General features: G+C 37.8%; 1 protein-coding gene across 9 annotated transcripts in view; it reads left to right on the forward strand.

The window, feature by feature from the left end:
* The window catches only part of pard3aa (par-3 family cell polarity regulator alpha, a), a 912,377-nt gene that overhangs the window by 418,961 nt on the left and 467,041 nt on the right, over positions 1 to 26,375 (forward strand). For all 9 annotated transcript variants that reach the window (XM_069914429.1, XM_069914431.1, XM_069914432.1 and 6 more), the window contains exons 4-5: positions 9,286 to 9,461; positions 17,807 to 17,968. In XM_069914429.1, the coding sequence (XP_069770530.1) occupies positions 9,286 to 9,461; positions 17,807 to 17,968 (338 nt within the window). The remainder of the gene's footprint in view (positions 1 to 9,285; positions 9,462 to 17,806; positions 17,969 to 26,375) is intronic.

Below are 26,375 nucleotides of genomic sequence, written 5' to 3' on the forward strand. Positions count from 1 at the left end.
CTTCATTATATTCTTCTCTACCTTATATGTTTGTAATGTTTCATATTTTATTTTTTTATCCGCCAATTCTCTTCTTTTAGTTGTGTCTTCCTTCATTGCTAATTTTTTTTCTATATTTACTATTTCCCTTTCCAACTGCTCTGTTTCCTGATTATAGTCCTTCTTCATCTTGGTTACATAACTTATTATTTGCCCTCTAATGAATGCTTTCATTGCATCCCATAGTATAAACTTATCTTCCACTGATTCCGTATTTATTTCAAAATACATTTTTAATTGTTTTTCAATAAATTCTCTAAAATCCTGCCTTTTAAGTAGCATGGGGTTTAATCTCCATCTATACATTCTTAGAGGCATGTCCTCTAGCTTTACTGTCAATATTAAGGGTGAATGGTCCGATAGTATTCTAGCTTTATATTCTGTTTTTCTTACTCTATCTTGCATACTAGCTGATAACAAAAATAGGTCTATTCTTGAGTATGTTTTATGTCTAGCCGAGTAATATGAATATTCCTTTTCTTTTGGGTTTTGTTTCCTCCATATATCCAAAAGTTGCATTTCTTGCATTGATTTAATTATGAATTTGGTTTCTTTGTTCTTTCTGTTAATTTTTTTCCCAGTTTTATCCATATTTGGATCCAAATTCAGGTTGAAATCCCCTCCTATTAGTATGTTCCCTTGCGTATTAGCTACCTTCAAAAAGATATCTTGCATAAACTTTTGATCTTCTTCGTTAGGTGAATATACATTAAGTAGATTCCAAAACTCCGAATATATCTGACATTTTATCATTACATATCTCCCTGCTGGATCTATTATTTCCTCTTCTATTTTAAATGGCACATTTTTACTAATTAATATAGCCACTCCTCTTGCTTTTGAATTATACGATGCTGCTGTTACATGCCCTACCCAATCTCTCTTTAATTTCTTGTGCTCCAATTCATTTAAGTGTGTTTCTTGGACAAATGCTATATCAATTTTTTCTTTTTTCAGTAAATTTAGCAGTTTCTTCCTTTTAATTTGGTTATGTATTCCATTAATATTTAAAGTCATATAGTTCAACGTAGCCATTTTATACTTTGTTTATCTTCCCTTTCTGTTTTTCCATCATTACCTTTCCTCCTTTTCCATTTCTGTTTTCTTATTTTAAACCCTTTATAAGACAACATTCCTAAAACATCAAACATTTTCCTTATTCTCCTATTTATAACTTCTTTAGCCCCAATCTCCCCTTCCCCTCCTCCCTTTGTATGAACTTCAAGTAACTTTGTGCTCTCCACCCTCTCTGTGATAGAACTATTGATGAGTAATGGAGAGTGGTCGACCTTCATCCTCTTGATGTCCACAATCATCTCCTTTTTCTTGTCCACATTGAGACTCAGGTTGTTGTTCTTGCTCTATTTTGCGAGGCACCCAACCGTCTCTCTGTAAGCCGACTCATTGTTGCTGATGAGACCATCTACTGTTGTATCATCCGCAATCTTGATGACTCTGTTAAAAACTAAATCAGCATAGCCCTGAGTTGTGCCACTGTTCGGCGTGATGAGACTTGAGATTTGGCTGCCATTGGACAGACTGGTCTTTCAGCCTTGAAGTCCAATGAGGCTAGATTATCCACCAGCCTTTGAAGCATCATTGTGTTGAACACTGAGCTGTAATGAATGAATAACAGCCTGGTGTTTGAAGCAACATTCTCTAGGTGGGCCAGGATATAGTCGAGGGTCAAGGACTGGTTTGGATGCTGGGCAAACTTGAATGGGACCAATTTTGCTGCAAGGTGTGAATTGTTCAAAGTTCAGATTTATTGTCAGAATACATACATGGCATTACAAACAACCCTGAGATTCCTTCTCCTGTGGGCCAGGCAGAATTTCTACTTAGCGGTGGTGCAAAAACCTGTACTCAAGAAAAAATATGTATGTAAAAGAGAGAAATGTTAACAAACCCTCCAGTTGTCTCCAACCCCATGATTCATTTTCCATGTGACCCCCCTGATTTTCCCTTGCTCCTTCCCTTCTCCCCTTCCCTATCTTTCTTTGTACTCTCAGTCTTCATGAAGAGTTGTGACCCCAAAATGTTGGCTTTTCTTTTTCTCCTCCCAATGATTCCTCCTGCAGATTTTTTTTTACACCAGATTCTCTCATGTGCTTCCAGATCACTGTGGTCCTGCATGATATACATAGTTGAAGTGACCAGTTTTATATTTTGGTATTGATAGCGTCTGTGACTAAATTGCATTCAGTCATAGGTCTTCATGTTGCAGATCCTGTTGTCCCTGATGGCTCCCTGAAATAAGAACATCTCTATTGATGTAGGTAGCAGCTTTAGATGCTGACTCCTTTAATGTGGGGTGTGGAACCGTATCCTTCTCAGTTTCATATACTAGTTTTTTTTTTGTTTTTTTTAATTTTTTTATTTTTCACACCATAAATCACAATAGCCAAGATATACACTTTTTCTTTTTCATACATTTACAGTGACTTTTTCTCCCCCCCCCTCCCTCCTCCCAAGCCACCCCCCACCCCCCCCCTCTCATCCATTTTAGGTATACAATCTAGGTTGCATTAATTCAGTCAGACAATGTTGTCATTCAACAAAAATACACCAGAAATTCTACTGAGTCCATTCTTTTCTTTTCTTCTCCTTCCATCAACTTAGGTAATGTTTGTTCCCGGTAGGTTTTTGCTATTGTATTTAATGTAAGGCTCCCATACTTGTTCGAATATTTCAATATTATTTCTTAAACTATATGTTATTTTTGCTAATGGAATACATTTATTCATTTCTATATACCATTGTTGTATTTTCAAATTATCTTCCAATTTCCAGGTTGACATAATACATTTTTTTGCTACGGCTAGGGCTATCTTGACAAATCTTTTTTGTGCATCTTCCAAGTCAATTCCAAATTCTTTATTCTTTATGTTACTTAGGAGAAAGATCTCTGGATTCTTTGGTATATTGTTTTCTGTTATTTTATTTAATATCTGATTGAGATCATCCCAAAATTTTTCTACTCTCTCACATGTCCAGATTGCATGAATTGTTGTTCCCCTTTCTTTTTTACATCGAAAACATCTATCAGATACTGTTGGGTCCCATTTATTTAACTTTTGCGGTGTAATGTATAGTCTGTGTAACCAATTATATTGTATCATATGCAGCCTCGTATTTATTGTATTTCTCATCGTTCCAGAACATAATTTCTCCCATGTTTCCTTTTTTATTTTTATATTTAAATCTTGTTCCCATTTTTGTTTAGTTTTACCATTTGTTTCCTCATTCTCCTTTTCTTGCAGTTTGATATACATATTTGTTATAAATCTTTTGATTAACATTGTATCTGTAATCACATATTCAAGGTTACTTCCCTCTGGTAAACTCAAATTGCTTCCTAATTTATCTTTCAAGTAGGATCTCAGTTGGTAATATGCCAGCGCTGTATCTCCAGTTATATTGTACTTATCTCTCATTTGTTCAAAGGATAAGAATCTACTTCCTGAAAAACAATTTTCTATTCTTTTAATCCCTTTTTTTTCCCATTTTCTAAAGGAAAGGTTGTCTATTGTAAAAGGGAGTAGCTTATTTTGCGTCAATATTAGTTTTGGTATTTGATAATTTATTTTATTTCTTTCTACATGAATCTTCTTCCATATATTGAGGAGACGGTGTAATACTGGAGAAGTTCTATGTTGTACCAATTTTTCGTCCCATTTATATAATATGTGTTCAGGTATCTTTTCCCCTATTTTATCTAATTCTAGTCTCGTCCAGTCTGGTTTTTCCCTTGTTTGATAAAAATCTGATAGGTACCTTAATTGTGCGGCTCTATAATAATTTTTGAAGTTTGGCAATTGTAAGCCTCCTTGTTTATACCATTCTGTTAATTTATCTAGTGCTATCCTCGGTTTCCCCCCTCTCCATAAAAATCTCCTTATTATTTTCTTTAACTCTTTGAAGAATTTTTCTGTCAGTTGTATTGGCAATGCCTGAAATAAGTATAGTATCCTTGGAAAAATGTTCATTTTAATACAGTTTATCCTTTCTATCAGTGTTAGTGGTAGCTCTTTCCAATGCTCTAAATCGTCCTGTAATTTTTTCATTAGTGGATTGTAATTGAGTTTATATAATTGGCCTAGATTTTTGTTTATTTGCACACCTAGGTATCTTATTGCCTGCATTTGCCATCTGAATGGGGATTCCTCCTTAAATTTTGAGAAATCCGCGTTATTCATAGGCATTGCTTCACTTTTATTTACGTTTATCTTGTATCCCGACACTTCTCCATATTCCTTCAATTTCTTATATAGTTCTTTTATTGATAGTTCTGGTTCTGTTAAGTACACTATCACATCATCCGCAAATAGACTGATTTTATATTCCCTGTCTTTTATTTTTATTCCTTTTATATTATTATGTATTCTTATCGATTCTGCTAGTGGTTCTATAGCTAGCGCAAACAATAATGGTGATAGTGGGCATCCCTGCCGCGTTGACCTGCTTAAGTTAAATTGCTTTGATACATGTCCATTTACTGTCACTTTCGCTAACGGTCCCTCATATAATGCTTTAATCCAATTAATATACTTCTCCGGTAAACTGAATTTTTGCAATACTTTGAACAAGTAATTCCATTCTACTCTGTCGAAGGCCTTCTCTGCGTCTAAAGCAACTGCTACTGCCGGTGCTTTATTTCCTTCTACTGCATGAATTAAGTTAATAAATTTACAAATATTGTCTGTTGTGCGTCTTTTTTTGATAAATCCAGTTTGGTCTAAATTTACCATTTTCGGTACCTGTTCTGCTAATCTGTTTGCTAATAGTTTAGCTATTATCTTATAATCTGTGTTTAGCAGAGATATTGGTCTATATGACGCTGGTGAGAGTAGATCTTTCCCTTGTTTTAGTATCACTGTAATTATTGCTGTTTTACATGAATCTGGTAAGTTTTGTGTCTCATCAATCTGGTTGATTACATCCAGGAGGGGCGGTATTATTAGATCTTTAAATGTTTTGTAGAATTCTATTGGGAGTCCATCCTCTCCTGGTGTCTTATTATTTGGTAAATTTTTTATTATCTCTTGTATTTCTACTGTTCCAAATGGTTCTGTTAATTTATTTTGTTCCTCTATTTGTAGTTTTGGTAGTTCAATTTTAGTCAAAAATTCATCTATTTTCCCTTCTTTCCCTTCGTTTTCAGTTCGGTATAATTGTTCATAGAATTCTCTGAAGTTTTCCTTAATTTCTTTTGGATTATATGTAATTTGTTTGTCTTTTTTCCTTGTTGCCAATACCATTTTCTTAGTTTGCTCTGTCTTAAGCTGCCATGCTAAGATTTTGTGTGTTTTTTCACCTAGTTCATAATATTTCTGTTTTGTCTTCATTATATTCTTCTCCACCTTATATGTTTGTAATGTTTCATATTTTATTTTTTTATCCGCCAATTCTCTTCTTTTGGTTGTATCTTCCTTTATTGCTAATTTTTTTTCTATGTTTATTATTTCCCTTTCCAACTGCTCTGTTTCCTGATTATAGTCCTTCTTCATCTTGGTTGCATAACTTATTATTTGTCCTCTAATGAATGCTTTCATTGCGTCCCATAGTATAAACTTATCTTCCACTGATTCTGTATTTACTTCAAAGTACATTTTTAATTGTTTTTCAATAAATTCTCTAAAATCCTGTCTTTTAAGTAGCATGGGGTTTAATCTCCATCTATACATTCTTTGAGGGATGTTCTCTAGCTCTATTGCCAATAACAGGGGTGAGTGGTCCGATAATAGTCTAGCTTTATATTCCGTTTTCCTAACTCTCCCTTGAATGTGGGCTGATAACAGGAATAGGTCTATCCTTGAGTATGTTTTATGTCTAGTCGAGTAGTATGAGTATTCCTTTTCTTTTGGGTTTTGTTTCCTCCATATGTCCACAAGTTTCATTTCTTGCATTGATTTAATTATAAATTTGGTTACTTTGTTCTTCCTGTTAATTTTTTTCCCCGTTTTATCCATATTTGGATCCAAATTCAGATTGAAATCCCCTCCTATTAGTATGTTCCCTTGCGTATTAGCTACCTTCAAAAAGATATCTTGCATAAACTTTTGATCTTCTTCGTTAGGTGAATATATATTAAGTAGATTCCAAAGCTCCGAATATATCTGACATTTTATCATAACATATCTCCCTGCTGGATCTATTATTTCCTCTTCTATTTTAAATGGCACATTTTTGCTAATTAATATAGCCACTCCTCTTGCTTTTGAATTATACGATGCTGCTGTTACATGTCCTACCCAATCTCTCTTTAATTTCTTGTTCTCCAATTCAGTTAAGTGTGTTTCTTGGACAAATGCTATATCTATTTTTTCCTTTTTCAGTAAATTTAGTAGTTTTTTCCTTTTAATTTGGTTATGTATTTCATTAATATTTTGAGTCATATAGTTCAGCGTAGCCATTTTATATTTTGTTTATCTTCTCTTTCCGTTTTTCCATCATTACCTTTCCTCCTTTTCCATTTCTGTTTTCTTATTTTCAACTCTTTATCAGACAACATTCCTACAACCTCCAACATTTTCCTTATTCCCCTATTTCTATCTTCTTTATCCCCAACCTCTCCTTCCCCTCCTGAGTTGTCCTTTATCCCTTGTCGGACAACCACATCTCCCCTCTCCATTTGGATTTGCGAATCCACTCGCAAGCATCAACTGATTTTGCAGTGACCGCTCTTTTCCCCCACCCAGCCCCCCCCAGAAAAGATTTCACTTTTTATATGTCACAAAGGTCACTCTTTTAATTCCCTCCTTATTCTCTCTATTCCATTACCTTCCCTTATTAATTCTTGTCTATACTATCTATGTTTTCCTCTAATTACAGATACTTTCACGTATGCCCATTGTCTCTATTCACTCTTATACCTCTTTACCCGCATACATATCAATCGTGGTCATTTTTACCCTCATTACCCGTCTTCATCCCTCAGTCTATTTTTGTCTTTACCCACATACATATCAATCGTGATCATTTTTACTCTCATTACCCGTCTTCATCCCTCAGTCTATTTTTGTAATTGTTCTGCAAATTTTCGTGCTTCTTCTGGATCCGAGAACAGTCTGTTTTGTTGTCCTGGAATAAATATTTTCAATACTGCAGGATGCTTCAGTGTAAATTTATATCCTTTCTTTCATAAAATCGCTTTTGCTGTATTGAACTCTTTTCTCTTCTTTAGGAGTTCAAAGCTTATATCTGGATAAATGAAGATTTTTTGCCCTTTATACTCCAGTGGTTTGTTGCCCTCTCTTACTTTTTCCATTGTCTTCTCCAGTACCTTTTCTCTTGTAGTATATCTTAGGAATTTTACTACAATAGATCTTGGTTTTTGTTGTGGTTGTGGTTTAGGGGCCAATGCTCTATGTGCCCTTTCTATTTCCATTTCTTGCTGTAGTTCTGGACATCCTAGGGCCTTAGGGATCCATTCTTTTATAAACTCCCTCATATTCTTGCCTTCTTCATCTTCCTTAAGGCCCACTATCTTTATGTTATTTCTTCTGTTATAATTTTCCATTATATCTATTTTTTGGGCTAGTAATTCTTGTGTCTCTTTAGTTTTTTTATTAGATTCCTCCAATTTCTTTTTTAAGTCTTCTACCTCCATTTCTTCTGCTATTGCCCGTTCTTCCATCTTGTCCATTTTTTTCCCCATTTCTGTTAAGGTCATATCCATTTTATTTATTTTCTTTTCTGTGTTGTTTATTCTTCTTCTTAAATCATTGAATTCCTGTGTTTGCCATTCTTTAAATGACTCCATGTATCCTCTAACAAGAGCAAGTATATCCTTTACCTTGCCTTTCCCTTTATCTATTTCACTGTATTCTTCCTCTTCTTCTTCCTCTGGGTTGGCCATCTGTTGTTTCTTTGATGCCCTTTCCTCCTCTTCTTTCTTGTTTCCATTGTCTTCTGTGGTCTCTTCTTGCTGCAGGTGTTCTGCAGCTGTCGTTGCCGGCTGTGGAGATCGACTCCCCAGCTGGTCCCCCCTCCCGTCGGTGTGTTTTTTTTCATGCGCATCGCGCATACGCGAGGAGTCGCGCATGCACGGTTGCGCACTTTTACTCGGCTCTGTGAGCCATTGTTGTAGTTCTTTTTCTACCGACCTGAGGTAGTGGGGTCCTCTCTCCACCGCGGGCCTCTTCGGACAGGTAAGGCCTTCACCTTTTTCCTCCGTTGTCTTCTCTTCCTCTCTTCTTTCCGTTGATTTTGATTTTTCTCCTTTTGTCTCCATCTTCTTTCCACCTTTATACTCACTTTTCTTTAACTTGTATTTCTGTGCCTTTGTATTTTCTCTTGTTTTTCCCGACTTTTCTGGAGAGGGCTGGAGTTCACCGTCCGGCCACTACTCCATCACGTGACTCCTCCCATATACTAGTTATTAAAGGACAAAAAAATGTAAATGCCAGAAATTCTTTGAAGACCAGGCTTCATTTGTGGAGTAAGCCACAAACTCTCTTTGAGATCATTGACATTCCGTTGGAGAAGATGGACATACATTTTCTTAGGAAGAAGATGCATGATAAGAAAGGGATTTTTCTCTCTTGAGAAAATAGGAAGGTTGCATTTGTAAGCAGCTTTATTAAGTTCTTGAAGCAGCAGCTGCTTTGCAAATTTAGTGCTGGTTATTTGTGGCCTTTCACTGATTATAATTTTTACAAGAAAGCAGCCTCTATCCCCAAGGACCCATGCCACTCAGGTTGTGCTCTCTTCTCACTGCTACCATCAGGAAGGATGTACAAGAGCCTGAAGACAAACACCCATCGTGACAAAAACAGCTTCCCTTCTGCCATCAGATTTTGGAATGGACAATGAACCACAGACACTGCAACACTTCTCTCTCTTTTGAACTTTTCTATTTATTTATTTAAAATGTAATTTATAGCAAATTTATACTTGTAATGCTGTTGCAGACAATAAATTTCGTAACATGTTTGTGACGGTGAATCTGATTTTGGGGGCGGCATAGTTAGCATAGCGTTTAGCACAGCGCTGTTACAGCGCCAGCAATTGGGACCATGGTTCAATTGGGACCTGTCTCTAAGGAGATGTTATGTTCTCCCCGCGTCTGTGTGGGTTTTCCCCAGGAGCTCCAGTTTCCTCCCACTGTTTCAAACTTACCAGGGATAAATAGGGACAAAATGGGCTGTTACTATGTTGTTTGTTTAAATTTAAAAAAAAGAATTAATTTAAAAACAAAATCTGACAAATGCTGAAGTTGCTGTGTTTTGTTTTCCCCTTCAGATATGCCGCTCCATGTGCGACGAAGCAGTGACCCTGCACTGGTTGGTCTTCTGTCCTCGGTCACAGGACCTAATCCTAATTCATCAGAACCATCGCGCAAAAATCCCACTCGGTGGTCAACAACACCAGGTTTTCCAAAGCCAAGCCAAACTTCAGGTAGCCTTGATAGAAAAAAGGTGGGTTCCCACAACCTTCTCTTTATTTTGTGTCTGTAAGTTTTCATTGTTCAATGCCTTTCATAACTTGATGATCTATTATTGCACTTTCCTTCCAAAGGAATGCCTTCTTCGAAATGTTGTTACTGCTAATGTATTCTGGTTGGAGTGAAGGGCACGACTGATAAGATTAGGCAACTCTGGGTGACAAGGAATATTGAGGTTCTGGTCAGGAAAAAGATGGAGATTTATGTCTGGTATCGGCAGCAGGGATGTAAAGGATATGGGAGGCCACAAGATGGAAATCAGGAGCGCACAAAGAGGAAATACTTGGCAGATGAGCTGAACGAGAACCTTTAAATAATCTATGTAAAATGATAACTAGGGTGAGAATAGGCGATGTATCAATGTATGGAGCCATGGGAGATGGGCAGTCTTAAAATGATGGCTTCTCATGAAGATGGTCTTCGAAACTAAAGAGTTCAAGGAATAAAATAGTCGTTTTCTGAAAAACATCAGCATAACAAAAGGGGTGTTGCCGTTCATGAGGCACATAAAGATGGAGAAACCCTTGGGGTCTGACGAAGTATATGCAAGGACATTGTGGGAAGCAATTGCTGGGGCCCTGGCAGAGATTTTTGTACCTTTGTTAGAGCTGCAGGTGAGGTACCAGAGGACTGGATTGTGGCAAATGTGCCTTTGAGAAAGGGTATACCGACAAGCCCATGAATGATACGCTGGTGAGCCCAACATCAGTGTATGGGAAGTTATTGGTGGGGATTCTAATGGATAGAATCTATCTGCATTTGGAGAGGTAGGAATAATTAGGGATAGTCTGCATGGCTATGTATAGATAAAATTGTGTCTCATGAGTTTCATTGAGTTCCTTGAACATGTGACTGAGAGGACTGATGAGAGCAGGGCAGTGGATATATTCTATCTGGACCTGGTCTTTGACAAGGCTCCAAAGGGTGGGCTTGTCTGGATGATCCAAGGTGAGCTGGCCAATTAAATACAAAATTGGATTGCTGGAAGGAATTAGAGAGTGGTTAGTAGAAGGTAGTTTTTCAGATTGAATTGCCTGTGACCAATAGTGCATGAGAGGGGTTAATGCCGAGTCTACTTGTTTGTTACATTTGTGCTATGATTTGAACAAGAATGTTACGTGGCATGATCAGTACCACACCAACGTTGGGTGGTGTGGTAGACAGTGAAGAATTTTGCCCATTTTCTCAGTTGATCTAGATCATGTTGTCACCTTAAACAAAGGAATGGCAAATTAAATTCAACTCTTCTGATGTTGATGGTTCCTTTCGGTCAGTTTGTGGGGTTTGAGATGAGGATACCCCACTCCTCAGAAAGGAGCAACATGTGCATGAATGGATTTAAGTGAGCAGGCGTTGCACAGGTCCAGACCCATCCTCCTGACATCCCCTCCCGGATCCAACGACATGGTGAGGTCCAAGATGGCTGGGGGAAGTTCTGTTGCAGTGAATGGCCAGACCAAGCTTCAATGCAAGGGATGCCCTTTCTGAGCTTTGTGGGACATGTTTGCTAGATGGCCATCGACCCTTAAAGAGGGTCTGTCCACCCTTTGACAGGTCTCGTTTTTCAGGGTGTCTAGCCATCCTCCGAACCAGGCATGCTTGAGCCCACCTGACCATGCGACAGGGTTACATGATACCAGTAGCACTTAGAAGAATGAACTGATACCAAGACAAGATGAAGGAACAGAAGTAGGCCATTTGGCCCATCGAGTCTGCTCCGCAAATCAGGAGCTAAACTGATCTCACTTCCAGTTCCTATTTCTTACTTTTCCCCCATATCCCTTGATACCTTGACTAATTAGGTATCAGTCAATCTCCCCTTAAACTCCTCCAATGATTGGGCCTCCACAGCTGTATGTGGCAACGCATTCCACAAATCCATGTCCCTTTGGCCACTTCCCGACTGCTATTTGGGGGCCTGTATACAACTGCCAATAGGGTCCTTTTTACTCTTGCCATTTCTTAAGTCCACCCATTCGGATTCTACCTCATCTGACCTTATGACCCTTCTTTCTAGTGATTTAATATCATTGCTTACTATTAGGGCCACACCATCCCCTCTATCCACCTGCCTATATTTCCTGTACAATGTGTACCTTGGACATTCAGCTCCCAATCACATTCATCGTTAAGCCATGTCTTGGTGAAGGCCACAGTGTCATATCTTTCAGTGTGTCACTGCCCAACAAGTCCTCTATTCCTTAGGCTCCATGCATTCGAGTACATGTTACAATTACAGTAACAAGTACTGTTACTGATTTTGCCATCTTTCTATTGTACAGTAAATTATCATGTCTTTTTACCTGCCTTTATTGTCTTCTTTGCTGCACCTTATTTTTGATTTTTTTCTAATTTCCTCTTCTCGACCCAAACTCGCTAATTCCCTTCTACTGTAACAGATTATAGATATGTTTTTGGGATACAAATTGGGGCAGGTTTTTTAGAGTAGGTCATAAACAAACACTTTAAAACAGATCTTATTTAAAATACTGAAGCGCTGCTCATGCTGAACAGTCCAGTGCCAAGAGCCTTTGCAAAAGCTTTGGAGAGTGCCCGAGAGACGTCACTAATGGATTGTTGTTTACAAAAAGGCAACAGATGAAAGAACTCTATGCAGGCTGTCTGGAGTGGAACTTGCTGTTCCAAGAGGATCATGTGGTTTGCAAGCAAAGAGAGTAAAACCGGCTTTTTCTCTGAGAGTTAGAGAGAGAGGGAAATCAGTTCTGCAGTTTTACAGTCAGCAGCAGCAACTAGAAATGGAATAGGACAAGCTGGCAAGCTTGTGGAAAACCCCATTTGGAAGACAGGTTGTGATTGCTTAGTTCAGCCTGGTCAAAGCCCTTGTGGTTCATGCAAGAAAAGAGGACTTGCTGCCTAATGTTTCACTTGAAATAAGAAAAACAAAAAGGAACTCTGTCGTGACCTGAAAAAAAGAGGTTATCATCTGGAGAACCCTGATGGGGCAAGTTTCTTCGGCAAGAGACTGAAGTGGCTGGTTACAAGGAATCAGTTGTAGTTGTCCAGCAAACAACAAATCTCTCTCTCTCTAAAACCGACAAGAACCTTCCTGAGCGGTAACGATTTACCTTTCCAGCACCAAAGCCTGGTGAACTTCATAAATGTTAAATTCTGTGCACAGTATAAGAATTGCCTGCAACCAGTAAACTTGGAGGAATGAGAAGTGAGATTGGACTGTGAATCAAAGAACTCTTCTAAACTTACATACACATTACATACAAGTGTTTAAAGATAATTAAAAGCAACTTTTGTTTAAGTGACCATTTGTCTTGGTGAATATCTATTGCTGCTGGGTTTTGGGGTCCTCTGGGCTCATAACACTACCTTAATCTTTACATTCACATTCTGATTCCCACCCCCACCGTTTAAACCCTTCAGCAAACATACACATCAGGATAGTGGACCCCCTCCAGTTCAGGTGCAGTTGTCCTTTTTGTAGAGGTCCAACCTTCCTCCAGAAGAGATCCCAATGATCCAGAAATCTGAACACCTGTCCCCTACACTAACTCTTCAACCACGCATTCATGTACCACAACTTCCTGTTCCTACCCTTTCTGGTGCATGGCACAGGCAGCAAACCTAAGATTATCACCCTTTGTGTCCTGTTTATTTTTAAACTTCTTTCCTAACTCCCTGTATTCCTTCTTCAAGACCTCATCCCTTCTCTTATCTGTCATTGGTTCCTACATGGACCACAACGCCCGGCTGCTCATCCTCCTCCTCCAGAATCCTATGAACTCTATCAGAGATTCCCCTGACCCTGGCACCTGGGAGGCCACATACCATCTGGGAGCCTCGATTCATTCACAGAATCCTCTTCTACTCATATAACCAACGAGTCTCTAATTAGTATAGCGCTCCTCTCCTTCTGAGCTGGGGGGAACCACTTTGACTTGTCCCTGGTAGGTCATCCCCACCAACGGTATCCAAAATGGTATACCTATCGTTGGTGGAACAGCCACAGAGGTGCGCTACACTATCTGACTCTTCCCCTTCCCTCTCCTGATAGTCACCCAGCTACCCGTCTGCTGAATTTTAGGGTGACTGTCTCCTTGAAACTACTGACTAAAACTGCCTCTGCCTCCCTCAAGAACTGGAGTTCATCCAGCTCAAGTTCCCTAACTCAGATTTAAGGAACTGCAGCTGAATGCACCTTTTGCAGGTTTAGCCACCTGGGACTACACTGTCTCAGATTTCCCACATCGCACAACCAGAGTAATGATGTATTCTGTGGAATTAAACCAGTGCAGGACATACAGCAACTGACACAGCCCAAGTGGATGATTGCAGAACAGAGACCTACCTCAAGGTACAAGAACATAGTTCCCTGAAAGTGGTGATGCAAATAGACGGTAATGAAGAAGGCGCAGGGCATTGAGAACAAGTGTTGGAACATTGATTCCTGTGATAGCAGGACAAGATGTTGGTGCGACTGCACTTTGGAGTATTTAATGTAATTCTGGTTGTCATGCCTTCAGAAGGATGTGATTAAGCGCGAGAGGGCGCAGGAAAGATTGAAAAATATGTTTCCAGATTTGGAATGCGTGAATTAAAAGGTGGGACTGGATAAGGTGATCTGTTTTCCTTGGACCAAAGGAAACTGAGGAGTGACCTTAATGAGGCTTATACCAGCATGAGGGGCATAGATCAGTTGGTTGGCCAAAGTCTTTCTCCCAGAGTATGTGACTCCAAATTAGAGGGTAAAAGTTTAAGATGAGAGGGAAAAGTTTTAAAAGGAAGTTTTACCAGAGTTGGTGGTGGGTTTATGGAACAAGCTGCAAGTGGAAGTGGTGGAGGTGATTACAATTACAATGTTTAAAATACATTTAGAACAGTGCATGGATAAGCAAGATTGAAAAGGATATGGGCCAAATGCAGGCAAATTGGACAAGTTCACTTTTGCACCTAAGTTTGCATGGATGAATTGGGTTGAAAGGCTATAATTTGATGCTAAAGAATCATGGTCAGTCCATTTTCTTGGGCTTCAAAATTGAACATCTGGGTGAACTCTAATTAAATAGAATTAATAGCATGATAACACTGTACCCAAAGGACATTTTGAATAAACAAGGATGAGGGATAAGAACACATAATTTACTCAACTACAAAGACTGATTTACAGAGCGGCAATAAAACATTGTCTTTAAAAAGGGAATATGCTAAGTTGTTTTGTGAAGATGTAAAGTGATGCATATCTTTGTGATTAATTTACTTTCTAAAATATTACTTCTGTAAATCTTACTTCAATATATATTAGCAATCAATGCAGTCTATAATCTTGCACACTGATTATTCCCTTCACTGTGTAGCTGCTATTTTTGAACTCCAATGGTGTAATCCTTCAACTTTCAATTATAAAATAATTTATTTTAATTTACAATCTTCTGGCTAAATCAAGTGCTATTGCAGTGGAATCTTTTTGAATGATACCTATACGTTTAAGAAAAAAAAATCATTATGTATGCATCTTAAACTGCTTTGCAGACAATCTAGAATTTTTCAGAAACATTGGAATTTCATTTGTCTACAGCAAAAAGGAATTGATTCTTGTCATTTACTGCTGAAATATGAAGGCTTACGTGAGGTGGTGAGGTGATCTTGAAATACTTTGGATGATTGAGTATAAACTCCATTATTTAAAATGGGAAAGTTTGGCTTTTAGTTGCCTGGAATGTTTTCTGGAAGAAGCTGCACTGTACAGAATGGGATAAAGTTTAACTAATCAATATATGAAATTCTGCTGGAAAATGAATGTATACCATTTGGACTGTAGAAAAATCTTCACTAATCTGATAGAATAATTATCCATCGAGTTTGAAGGAAAATTTACCCCTGGATGAAGGATTATAGTTTTTTTGTAGCCTGGTTCACAGCAACCTTCTAAAACACATTATAGAAAAAGGCTGTTTAGTCATGTGATGATGTCAATTCATTAAATTTCCAATGCCATTCCTCTCTTCCCTCCTCTTATATTGCTTCTTTTAAGATACTTAATGAATATCCTTGGCAATATAAACTCGTTTCTGTGGTTGCTTAGAATTAAATGTTCTCTGTTCTTGTAGGAAATTTCCTAACTTTCCTATCAATCTCATGAAATTTCTCATCCTCCATTTGTTGCTTGTTGATTTATTGCTCTTTGATAAAGAGTCCTTCATGGTTTTCTTTCAAAACTTTAATAAATTCAAAAACTCAATAGATCACCCATCAGATTCCTTTTTTTCAATGAAAAAGCCCAAATGATAGATGGATTTTGAAACCAAGCTCTCTTATGTTGCTGTGTATAGACTGAATAGTTTGCTGTAAGGTCAGAAATGACCATATAATAGGTTTGATGTTGAAAAACAATTTTAAGAGTTGTTTTTGTAAAGTAGCAGCTTTGAATCCCTCATACTCTCTCTCATGTTCTTGTTGAAAAACTGTGCTTTTAGAATGGTATACATGTTATTTTCTTTAGCTCTGTGTTTGCACAGGACAATGGGTCTTTCAAGTGCCCTGCTGCCCATCATCCATAAACCTAGAAATTCATATAATGGAATAAATATCTTTGGAGTATCCTTCAGTAATGAAAATGAGGTATTTCTGCAACTACACTATGATGGAGAATGTTCACAGGAATTGATTGTTCTCAACTTGGTGGGTGGGGCTTAAGGGAATAAATTCTAATTGAATAGTTGGTGCAGGATGGGAGGATGGAAAAAAAGTTCAACTACTTTTTAGCTTAACAACAGAAACTTTGCTCATTTGCTTGGAGAACAGGTCAAAACATACTTCAAATCAAATGTCGTGCATATGACAAATAAAACAAACTATTTTGAAATGCTCAGCGCCTCAGGCTGCAGTTGTGGCAAGAGAACTGCAGGCAGCATTCGAGGCGGTTGATTTTCAGGAGAGCAGAAGGCAGGAGATAGCTTGATGGTCTTGATGAAGGGTGTTGGCCTGAAACATTGTGGTTCCTTTATCTCCCACTGATGCTGCTCACTTGCTGAGTTCCTTCAGCAGATTGTGTTTTGCTCTAGATTCCAGGATCTGCCCTCTCTAGTGTGTCTGCAATAGACTGCTGGTTCTACATCCCCATACGCTGTGAAACTTCCTGAAGATTTATTGAATGTGTTTTATTTCAACATCTGATGCATTTTGAATTTGGATAAACACAAAGACTCATCTGAATGATCTTTACTATTCATACATGTTGTTACTCTATAGCAGTCAACAGGTATTGAATAGTGAAGATCATTCAAATTAGTCTATACCAGTACTGAATAAAATTGAACAGTAGGTTAAATAGATTGTGAATGCCTGAATGTATGGAGAATCTGAAGCAAATATGGAAATTCTCCATTCAATAGACAATAGGTGCTGGAGTAGGCCAATTGGCCTGTCAAGCCAGCATTTATCGGATCATATCAGCAAAAACAGTATCAAACTGAGGGATGTGTGACTCTTGCTGCTACCTTTGGAAAGATGGTACTGAAGTCCAGAACCACAAGGTTCAAGACCATTTTCTTTCCAACAACTGTCAAGCTTTTAAACCTCCTTGAACTACACTGGGACCTCCAAAGCTCTTTTCTGAATTATTTCACTATTTCATCGACTCAATTTTATTTTTCTTGCATTAACTATAACTGTGAATATTTATTCTCTATTTATATCTTATCTATTTTAGACTGGGGTAATTTAATGCATGCTATTGTTGCTGATTTTTTCCAAAAAGCACCAGTTGGCTGCAGGAAGTAAGAATTTCAGGGCATATGTACATCGCATAATGTATATGTCAACAAACTCACCATTGTCATTACATTAATGGAAACACTGGCAGAGTTGTTTATTCAGAGATTTGGCTGAAATAAAGATGATAATTTTGGATGATACATACTGTAGAGTCAAGAAAGAGCTGTCCAGTTTGTGATCCTTGCAGTTGACATGCCACTTCTGGTTAGTGCTTTGGCATTGCCCATTAGTTCTACTTCCTATTTTCTTCATTTTAAGATTCTAGGCTAATTCGACAAACCATCTACAAATTGTGCAGCTATCCTGCAAAATTCTGGTCATAATTTTTCCCTGAGAAATTTGTTTCTATTGCACGAATGAATATGATTCATGCGAATGTTAACAAATCAGATTCTCTAATTTTGTGACAATAACTAAAGGAACAAAAAGAATTCCATTATTTTTGAAACTTGTATTATGCATGAATTGTCACCTGAGATGAGTGAACTTAAGTTGTGTTATGGAGTGCAGATTGACTCCCTTCATGGCTAAAAACAAAATTATGCTTTCACTTTTTGTCTATCACATGTATAGAAGGAACCAACTCAGAGGAATCCAGTGAATGGACAGGACAACTACAGGAGTTTGCCCAGAGATGCAGGCCATTGGGCAAATCAGTTTCAACGAGACAATGCCCGATCATCTTTAAGTGCCACCCACCCTATGGTAGACAAATGGCTGGAACGGCAGGAACAGGTAATTTCATTATGTTTAAACGTGAACACATTAGAAAAAAAGCAAATGTTTACATACTCTGGAAATCTGAAATAAAAATGGAAGGTGATGAAAATTTTAATGTTTTGATGTAGATCTGCAATCAGATTTGAGTTATTAACATGGACTTATACAGAAATTCACCTGAGAGACTTTAATGTGCACAGATGAAGGTGAGAAAGACCACTGAAAGTGATATGTGCAAATGTCACTTTTAAAGGTTTTCTTTATTGAGCAGAAATTCTGGAGTGTCACTTTAGTTTTGTTTTTAAAAAAAAAGATCCAGCCTCTGTTGACAAAGTCTTTCCATTGTATTGGTGTGAGGATGTTTATTATGTTATGTAGTCCTCCAATTCATTCAGAAGCAATTTGTTCGTTTATGTCATTCTGTCAAGAGTTCATTGTTAAAATGATTAAAAAATGTGTTCATTGTCAAAAAGGAAGTGGGAAATTCTGGGTTTCTGCAGAGCTTGCCACTTCACTATTTTTATTTTTTAACTATGAAAGATAGTGACAAATATGCCATTAATAAGGATTGCACACCTTGACAAAAGTCTCTCTTCAAGATATTAGTGAGATAAATGTGGAACTGGAAGCAGCATAGAATGCCAAATTCTAACTTTACTTGAACATTAATGAGGAATAAAGAAGTTCTATAAGTCAGGCTTGCTAACTTTACATCAAATCTGATGGTATCTGAATGAATGAAAAAAGTTTCTTGTACAGATGCGATGTAAGTCTTATGGGTGCATAACACAAAACATTTAAGAAGAGAGAAAAATTTATAACGTTAGAAAAAGAAGAAGGGATTTAATAAATAAATACTCTTAATTGTCAGGATCATTTCTAGCTAGAGGAGCACAAAGGGTACCAAGGCCGAAAATGTTTCAGGTTGATTTCCCTGTCCTCTTTGAAGTAGCATTCCTGATTTCAACTTAAAATCTTCTTTGCATTGTGACTTAGATTAAAAATGAATACCCTGTAATTGGCCTTGTGTTCTTAGTTAACATTTTATTTATTGTTAATCGCTAATTGAGGTGGAAGTAAAAAAAAAATCCACAAAGGTGTGTCTGAAATCACAAACAGACATGAAGAATATTTTCCCACAGGGGAATAGTGAACTGGATAAGTTTCATCATCATCCTGTTGCTTTTATATTTGCCATTACTGAGACTGGCTATTTTTAAAATATTAGGCTTATTTAATTTCTTGAATTTAAATTCTTTGGGATTTGAACATGAGTTTCTGGATTAGAGAATGAAAATTGTGGCTTACCAACCATGTTACTGTGTGACTGGGTCTGAATAAGGAGGCTAATTTGGAGTTAATCCGATCTATTTACCACTCACTTCTTAGGCATTGCATTCTAAAGTCTAAAGACACTAAAATTTGTTAGCATACTTAATACAAGCCTGAAAAAACCCTGCATCCACGCAGTCCTGAAAAAAGTGTCATTCTGAAAGGTTTTTCCACCTGGAATACTGCTTGATCCACTTTGTACAGTCTCTTGTGTCTCCAGTATATTTCTCCTATCTACCAATTTGTCCAATTTCATTTTCTCATATCAATCTCATTAGCCATGGGCTTGCAGCCTTTGGTTTTTAAACATTACTTATTTCCCTTTGCTCATTCATTTTGTCTGAAACCATGTTCTAATTCCATGAGCCACTTGTAAGAGCAAAAGAATTAGGGGCAGGAGTAGGTGGGGCAGTAATTCAAGCCTGCTCCACCATTTATCAAGATCACGGTTGATCTTCCATTTCAGTGCCATCTTCCAGCAGTATTCTCATATTCCTTGATTTTCAAAATGTCATGAAATCACCAGATCTCCATTTTGAATGATATATGATTTTTTGAGTAAAGAAATTTCTCCTCATCACACTTATAAATGGCTTACTCCTTTGACTCAGTTGTTTAAGAACTCATCCTGGAAATATTCTTTCTGCATCTGACATCTGTAAGAAAGACCAATGTACTGTATACTTGGAACAAAATGCAAATCCAAACAGATACTGAATTTCTAAATAAAGCCAAAAAAAAATTCTTTAAAATTAAATTGTGAAGCTCTCCTCGCGTACAGTATATCTGAGCACTCACCCACTCATTCTCTGCAGATTTGAGCTATCTTCTCACACTGAGTGATACAACTGAAGTTACTGACAAGACAAGAAAATAAGATCATGCAAAACACCACACCTGGAAATTATTTTGTAAATTTCAGTAAAATCCCCTCTTATTCTAAGCTCCAGTCCACTCAATCTCTTCACATTTAAACATGCCTTTCCTGGAAATAGTCCACTGAATTTTGTTTTTGAACTACTTTCGTTTCCATCCATTTCTTCACTTCTACTGCAGTCTCAGCAACACTATCTACCCTGACAGCCACCTTTCTCCACCTTGCCATAGCTTCCTAACTTACTAAACCTGAGGCTATACTTTTTCCCAGGGTGCTTGCAGTTATGCCCAGAATCGATGCCTTTTCATTGGAGCCTCTCCAGGAATGTGGGATGGCCACCACAAATAATGAAATTATTGGCTTCATAAGATCTAATCTTGATAGGAACTGCTCACAGCTGCCACCAAATTATTATTCATTTCTGTGCAAATGATAATCATTTAATTACTTTTTCTCTTGAGAACATACAAACTAAACAATCAGCAATATTTTATTTCTAAATAAGTAAAATGTAGAAAATATGCACATTCAAAATAAAATATTTGTAAAGGAAGTCAAGTGTCAGTGAGTGAGTGAAGCTACAAATGTCAATAATTGAATGTTAATTTGTATATTATTTGGCACAGAAGTATTATACAGCCATTAATTTTGTGAAGAGTTTATTCATTGATCTCATTCCTGGTTTGTCAGCTACTTCAGTTGTATCATTCAGTGTAAAGATAGAAGAAATAGAAATGCATGACTTGTGGGCAGGCCATTTGGCCCAACATTCACACTGACCAATGAGCTCCTCTCCATGTTAATTCCAACGCCCAGCATTTGATCCAGAGCTTTCTATGTCCAGCCAATTCAAGTGCTCATTTGGACACTCCTTAAATGTAGTCATTTACTCCTTCAGGCAGTGCACTCCAGGTACTTCCACCCACAAAGAGGATCCCATTCATACCCCCTCTAAATTTCTTCCCACACACCCTCAGTACTTAAAAATAATTTAAACCTGCATTATGTATGCATGTGTGTTCCATGTAAGGTAAAAGTTAAAAAGATTATTTAAAAAAAAATGAGGCTCCACGTGCAAATTTCATATCTGATTGGCCTTGCATTTCATGCCAAATAAGAGGATCAGCCTGTATGGTCTCATGGCAGTAAGTTGACCCAATTCGTTTGCTTGGATTTGCTGATGGAGATTGCGTGGAGAAATTACATATTTATCTTCAACTGGAAATTGTTGAGGTCTGCTTTCTGTTCTATCAGCTGAGCTTTGGTTCTTTGTGATGTTTGGTTCTGAACCGTTAACAGAAGGGAATGAGGAAAAGTCTCTCCTGGATCCATTAATTGTAATTTGTAAATTTTGATTACGAATGACAATGGCTAAATTTAATGGCTTCAGTTTCTCCCACTATTTTTTTAGACTGCACTTTTTCAAAATATTAAATCAGAAGAACATGGAGCAGAATAAGATGATTTAGACCATCTAGTCCATTCTGCCATTCAATAATGGCTGATATTATTCCCCTTCAACCCCTTCTTCTGCCACTCCCCGTAATCTTTATCATCCTTATTTATTAAAAATCAACCTACCTCCGCTTTCAATATACCTAGTGACACGGTCCCCACAATCATCTGAGGCGAATTCCAGAGATTTAACAACTTCATCCTTTTATCTGTTCAGAATGAACATCTGATGCTATGCCCTATGGTCATGGACTCTCCAACTACTGGAAACATCCTCTCCACCTCCAATATCCAGCCGTATCAATATGTGGCTTCATCGTCCTTCCACATCACAGCAAGTACAGACCCAGAGCTTGTACTGACAATAACCACACCAGCAGTGCGAGTATAAGACAGCTTTAATAAACTTATATGGACACTAAGAAAGAGGTCTTGTCTCTCTGCAAGACGAACCTGGAAGGCTAGAGTGTAGCTCTGGACTGCTTTATATACAAGGTGACCTAGTGGTGTAATTACATCTCACCACAGAGCTATCAAATGCTTTCCATACATTAACCCTCTCATTCTTGGGATTATTCTTGTCAACCTCCTTTGGACTCTCTCCAATGTTTGAACACCCTGCCATAGATATGGGGCCGAAAACTGCTCACCAGTACTCCAACTGAGGTCTGACCAACCTCAGCATTGCATCCTTGCTTTTATATTTTAGTGCTCTTGAGATTATTGTTGATATTAATTTTGCCTTCCTTACAACATGCAAATTGACCTTTGGGGAAACTTGCATTAGAACTCCCAAGTTCCCTTGGACCTCTACTTTCTGAATTCTCTCCACTTTAGACAATAGTCGACTTCCTTTTTCCTTCTACTAGAGTTCCTGACGCTGTGTTTCATCTGCCACTTTTTTTGCCCATTCTTCCAATCTGTCCAAGTGCATACTCCTTGCACTTCATCTGCCTATCCAGCTCTCTTTGTATCATCTGCAAATTTGGCCATAAAACCATCAATTTCATCATCCACATGATTAACATGTAAAAAGAAAATTGGTGAACCCTGCATTCTCCTTTTCAGGTACTTTTCAAATGATTGACTAAGCATTTCAAACTCCTTAGATCCTAAGAACTTCAATTTATCTACATGCCTGCTTCAGTTTCCAGATACGAAGCAGAAGGGTGCACATTCATAAGCTCATGTGCACATTTTGACAGAGAACCTCCATTCAGAAATGATCAGTGGAACCTGCTGATTTTTAATATTTTGTTATTTGATGCTATATGCAAGTTTATTTTTTTTTATTAGCGATTGAGCTGTTGTGTCGAACATGTTCTTCCAATTTATTTTTATCTATTTGTTCACTGGACAGAGACAAACATTGTCCATCCTCAATTGCCCTTGAGCTGAAAAATGAGTTAAAAATGAACCAGAGTCATCTGTAGACCAGAGTAAGGATGTCAGATTTCCTTCCAGAAAAGACATTTGTGAATCAGATAGGTTTTCAATTGTACTTCCAATTTTCAGGACTAGGATTTTTTTGTTTATAGATTTATTTAATTGCCTTAATTTAAATATCCCACTTCGCTTGGTAAGATTGAACTTCATGCCTTTGGGCTACTGATCCAAACTTCAGCATTTAATTCTGTAGTGTATTATCCAAATGCTGTCATCTTGGTCATGTAGTTTCCTTAAATTTGTTCCTCCTGAGGCCTGAATCTCATCTGTTTCCACTGTTGGAAGCAGTTTTGTTCACTTTTTTGCCAAGTTAAAATTTCTTCCCTCTAATTGATTCCATAATAAACCAGTTTAAAGATGGACAGTTTTAAAAATATTCTTATTTTTTCAGCAGCGGAATTGTCTTAAATGACCTCTCATATTTTGTTTTTCTCGTTTCGTTGCGAGAATAGTGCGATACCTGTAGCTCCGTGATTTGTGTCAACTATGTTGGATAAGGGGGAAGAACTGCAAGTTACTGACAAGAACCTCTGGGTCTCTGCACCTCATGGATGCATGTCCACTTCAGATGTTGCTGGCTTGATGGCAAATGCTGGTAATCTCACTGCTTTTACAGCTACAAATTCTAGGTCGACATTGTCTATTTCATTTTTTAAAGTTTTTGATTCGTTTGACTCATCCTTGGCCTCTTCTCTGCCAGCAATCAGTTTTGAAATTTGCTTCAAATGGTTCCCCCCCACCCCCCCCCCCCCCCCCAATGAATGCCACTTAATGTCTTGCCATCAGATATATACATTTTGCTTTCATGATGTCTCTTCTCAACTGTGCAGGAGAACTGATATGATGATCGTGCTCATTGGGGAAATTTCCAAAGAACTTTATTTCTGCTTCTGATTTTGTCAAGAAGCATGCATGCATTTAACTTTAGCAGCATGGAGAAATTGAGGTTTGCATAACAGCATTCCACTGGTTGTTTGAATTTGTAGAGATGCACTTAGGGTTACTTAAAAATTTCAACAATAGTCTGACTGTCTGGACAGTGTTCTGCATTTGAAAGAGTTTTGTGTTGATTCACTTGGCTAATACTTAGTAACTTCCTTACCACTGACCTGAGACAGTTTTCCTTGGCTCAGCTCACAAGTGAGTTCTAATTACAGGTTATGAATCCATCCTAGGCATTTTGCCATATGTCTCAGTTGGGAGAAAAGAAAATGCCTTCCAACCAATTTTTTTCCCCCCTCTTCATCTGTCACTCACTCCTCAATTGCTTTTGTTTTTCAGTTGAAATAATCAGTCATGTTGAGATAACATCTTTGTTAAATTAGTTATTTGACCAGCTTTCCAATCAGAGCACTACTGTATCAACTTGCACATGACCAGTACAATGAATGGTTACCTTGATGGGAGACTGAAATGAATTGAGTACACTATTGATACACTTCATTTCAATTTACAGGTTGGATTTTTTCCAACATATTCATTTATGTGTTCAATTGTCTCCAATGAACCTTTCTGATCATGGTAATTCCACATTGTTCTTGATGGGGCAGGATTTTGACCCTGTGATGATGAGGCAGTGGTGATCCATTTGACATCTGGGTGGTATGTGAATTAGTGGAAGATCTATAGTGTTGGGTTTCTTGTAGATTTTACAGAAATGTTGCCAAGTTCTTCTTCTAACATAGGACATTGCGTCACAGGACATAACAGCCCATGATGTTGTGCCAGCTGACATAAATGTACTCAACAATCTAAACCCTCCCTACCCGACAACCATAACCATACATTTTTCTTGCATCTTTGTGCTTGTCTAAGACTATTTTCTATTTTTACCAATTTTTAATTTATTAAAAAAAGACCCCCGAATTCTCCCTTAACTTTCCTCCTCTTACCCTATGTAGATATTCACTGTTATGTTGGCAGTTTTCGCTGGAAGATTGGATCACCCGGGAACCAAGGGGAGCTGACTTATTGGCAGAAGATATTGTCAGAGGGTAGCAGTGGAGGAATGTTTTTCTGTTTGGAGGCCTGTGCTGCAGGGGTTTGTGTTGAGCCCAATGTTGAGGCTAAGGAGTGACAAGATAGAGATTTATAAAATCATAAGGGTCTTGGATAAAGTGAATGCTCACAATTTTTTACTAGAAATGGGGAGAATAGGTATGAGGTGACGAGGGAGAGATTTGAGAGGAACCTGAGGGACGTCTTTTCCATTTGGTGGGGAGGTGCATATCTGGAATGAGCTGCCAGAGGAAACTCCAGAAGCAGGTACAATTTTGACATTCAAAAGACATTTGGACAAATATGTGGTTAGGAAGGATATGGATGAAATGCAGGCAAGTGGGACAAGCCCAGAATGTCAACTTGTTTGGCATGGACAAGCTAGGCCAATGGGACTATTCTATTCTGTATGTCTTTAAAGGAAAGATTCTACTGCCATTGAATTTTGGTTGCTGTCATTTGGTATAGTTAAAAAAATCTAAACTATTTGGCAACTATTGGGAATGTGATTCACTGGATCCTCATATGCTAGTTGATCAAGAATTAACTATATTTACACATAATTGTACAAAATGTTATGAAATAAAGGAAATTAAATGTATTATCTGCAGTACATATGAATAAATTGGCAATCAACATGGCGAACACACAAATCAAAGGAAAGCAATACACAATAGTCGAGAATGCCTGACAACTCCCGCTATGTTAGCCTGATATATGTCAGCACAATTCTGTGGGCTAAAGGGCCTGTACTATGCTGTAGATTTCTATGTTTTTCTGATGCTGGCCTAGGGACTTCCTCTGAAGTTAATTACTGGAAAAAACTGGTTAGTGAAATGATATATAACTGAGCGTTTTTTTTTAACCATGATTGGATTTATCTTGGTTTGGCAGGACATAAAATGTGAAAATTAATTTAAGTGAAATCCAGATCTGGAGGTGGTTCAGTGTTTATGAGCCCAGACTTTGGAGGAGTGCCAGCTCCTATTATATAGCAATATATTAAAATGGTTCTTGGTTTTTGGTTAGTTATGCCAAGTTGTGCAGAGTAGATGATGATGGAACTCATCTTTGACCAAATTTTCTTAGACTCTGTTATAGACCAAGTTGTTAAAATACCACTGGTGAAAAAAGGTAATTTAAGTAGGAAGCCAAAAGGTTGTGGTGTGCCATTGTGTAGATTCCATGATGATCAATAGCTTGAAAATACTGTTGATGTCAGCCTGAGTTCTGGCAGTGCCTTCCAGAGTTCATGCAACCACTATTGAATTAATGGTAGAACATGTCATTTTTGCATGAAATTGTGCATATGGT

Source organism: Narcine bancroftii, chromosome 1, assembly GCF_036971445.1.
Source record: "Narcine bancroftii isolate sNarBan1 chromosome 1, sNarBan1.hap1, whole genome shotgun sequence".
Lineage (NCBI taxonomy): Eukaryota > Metazoa > Chordata > Chondrichthyes > Torpediniformes > Narcinidae > Narcine > Narcine bancroftii.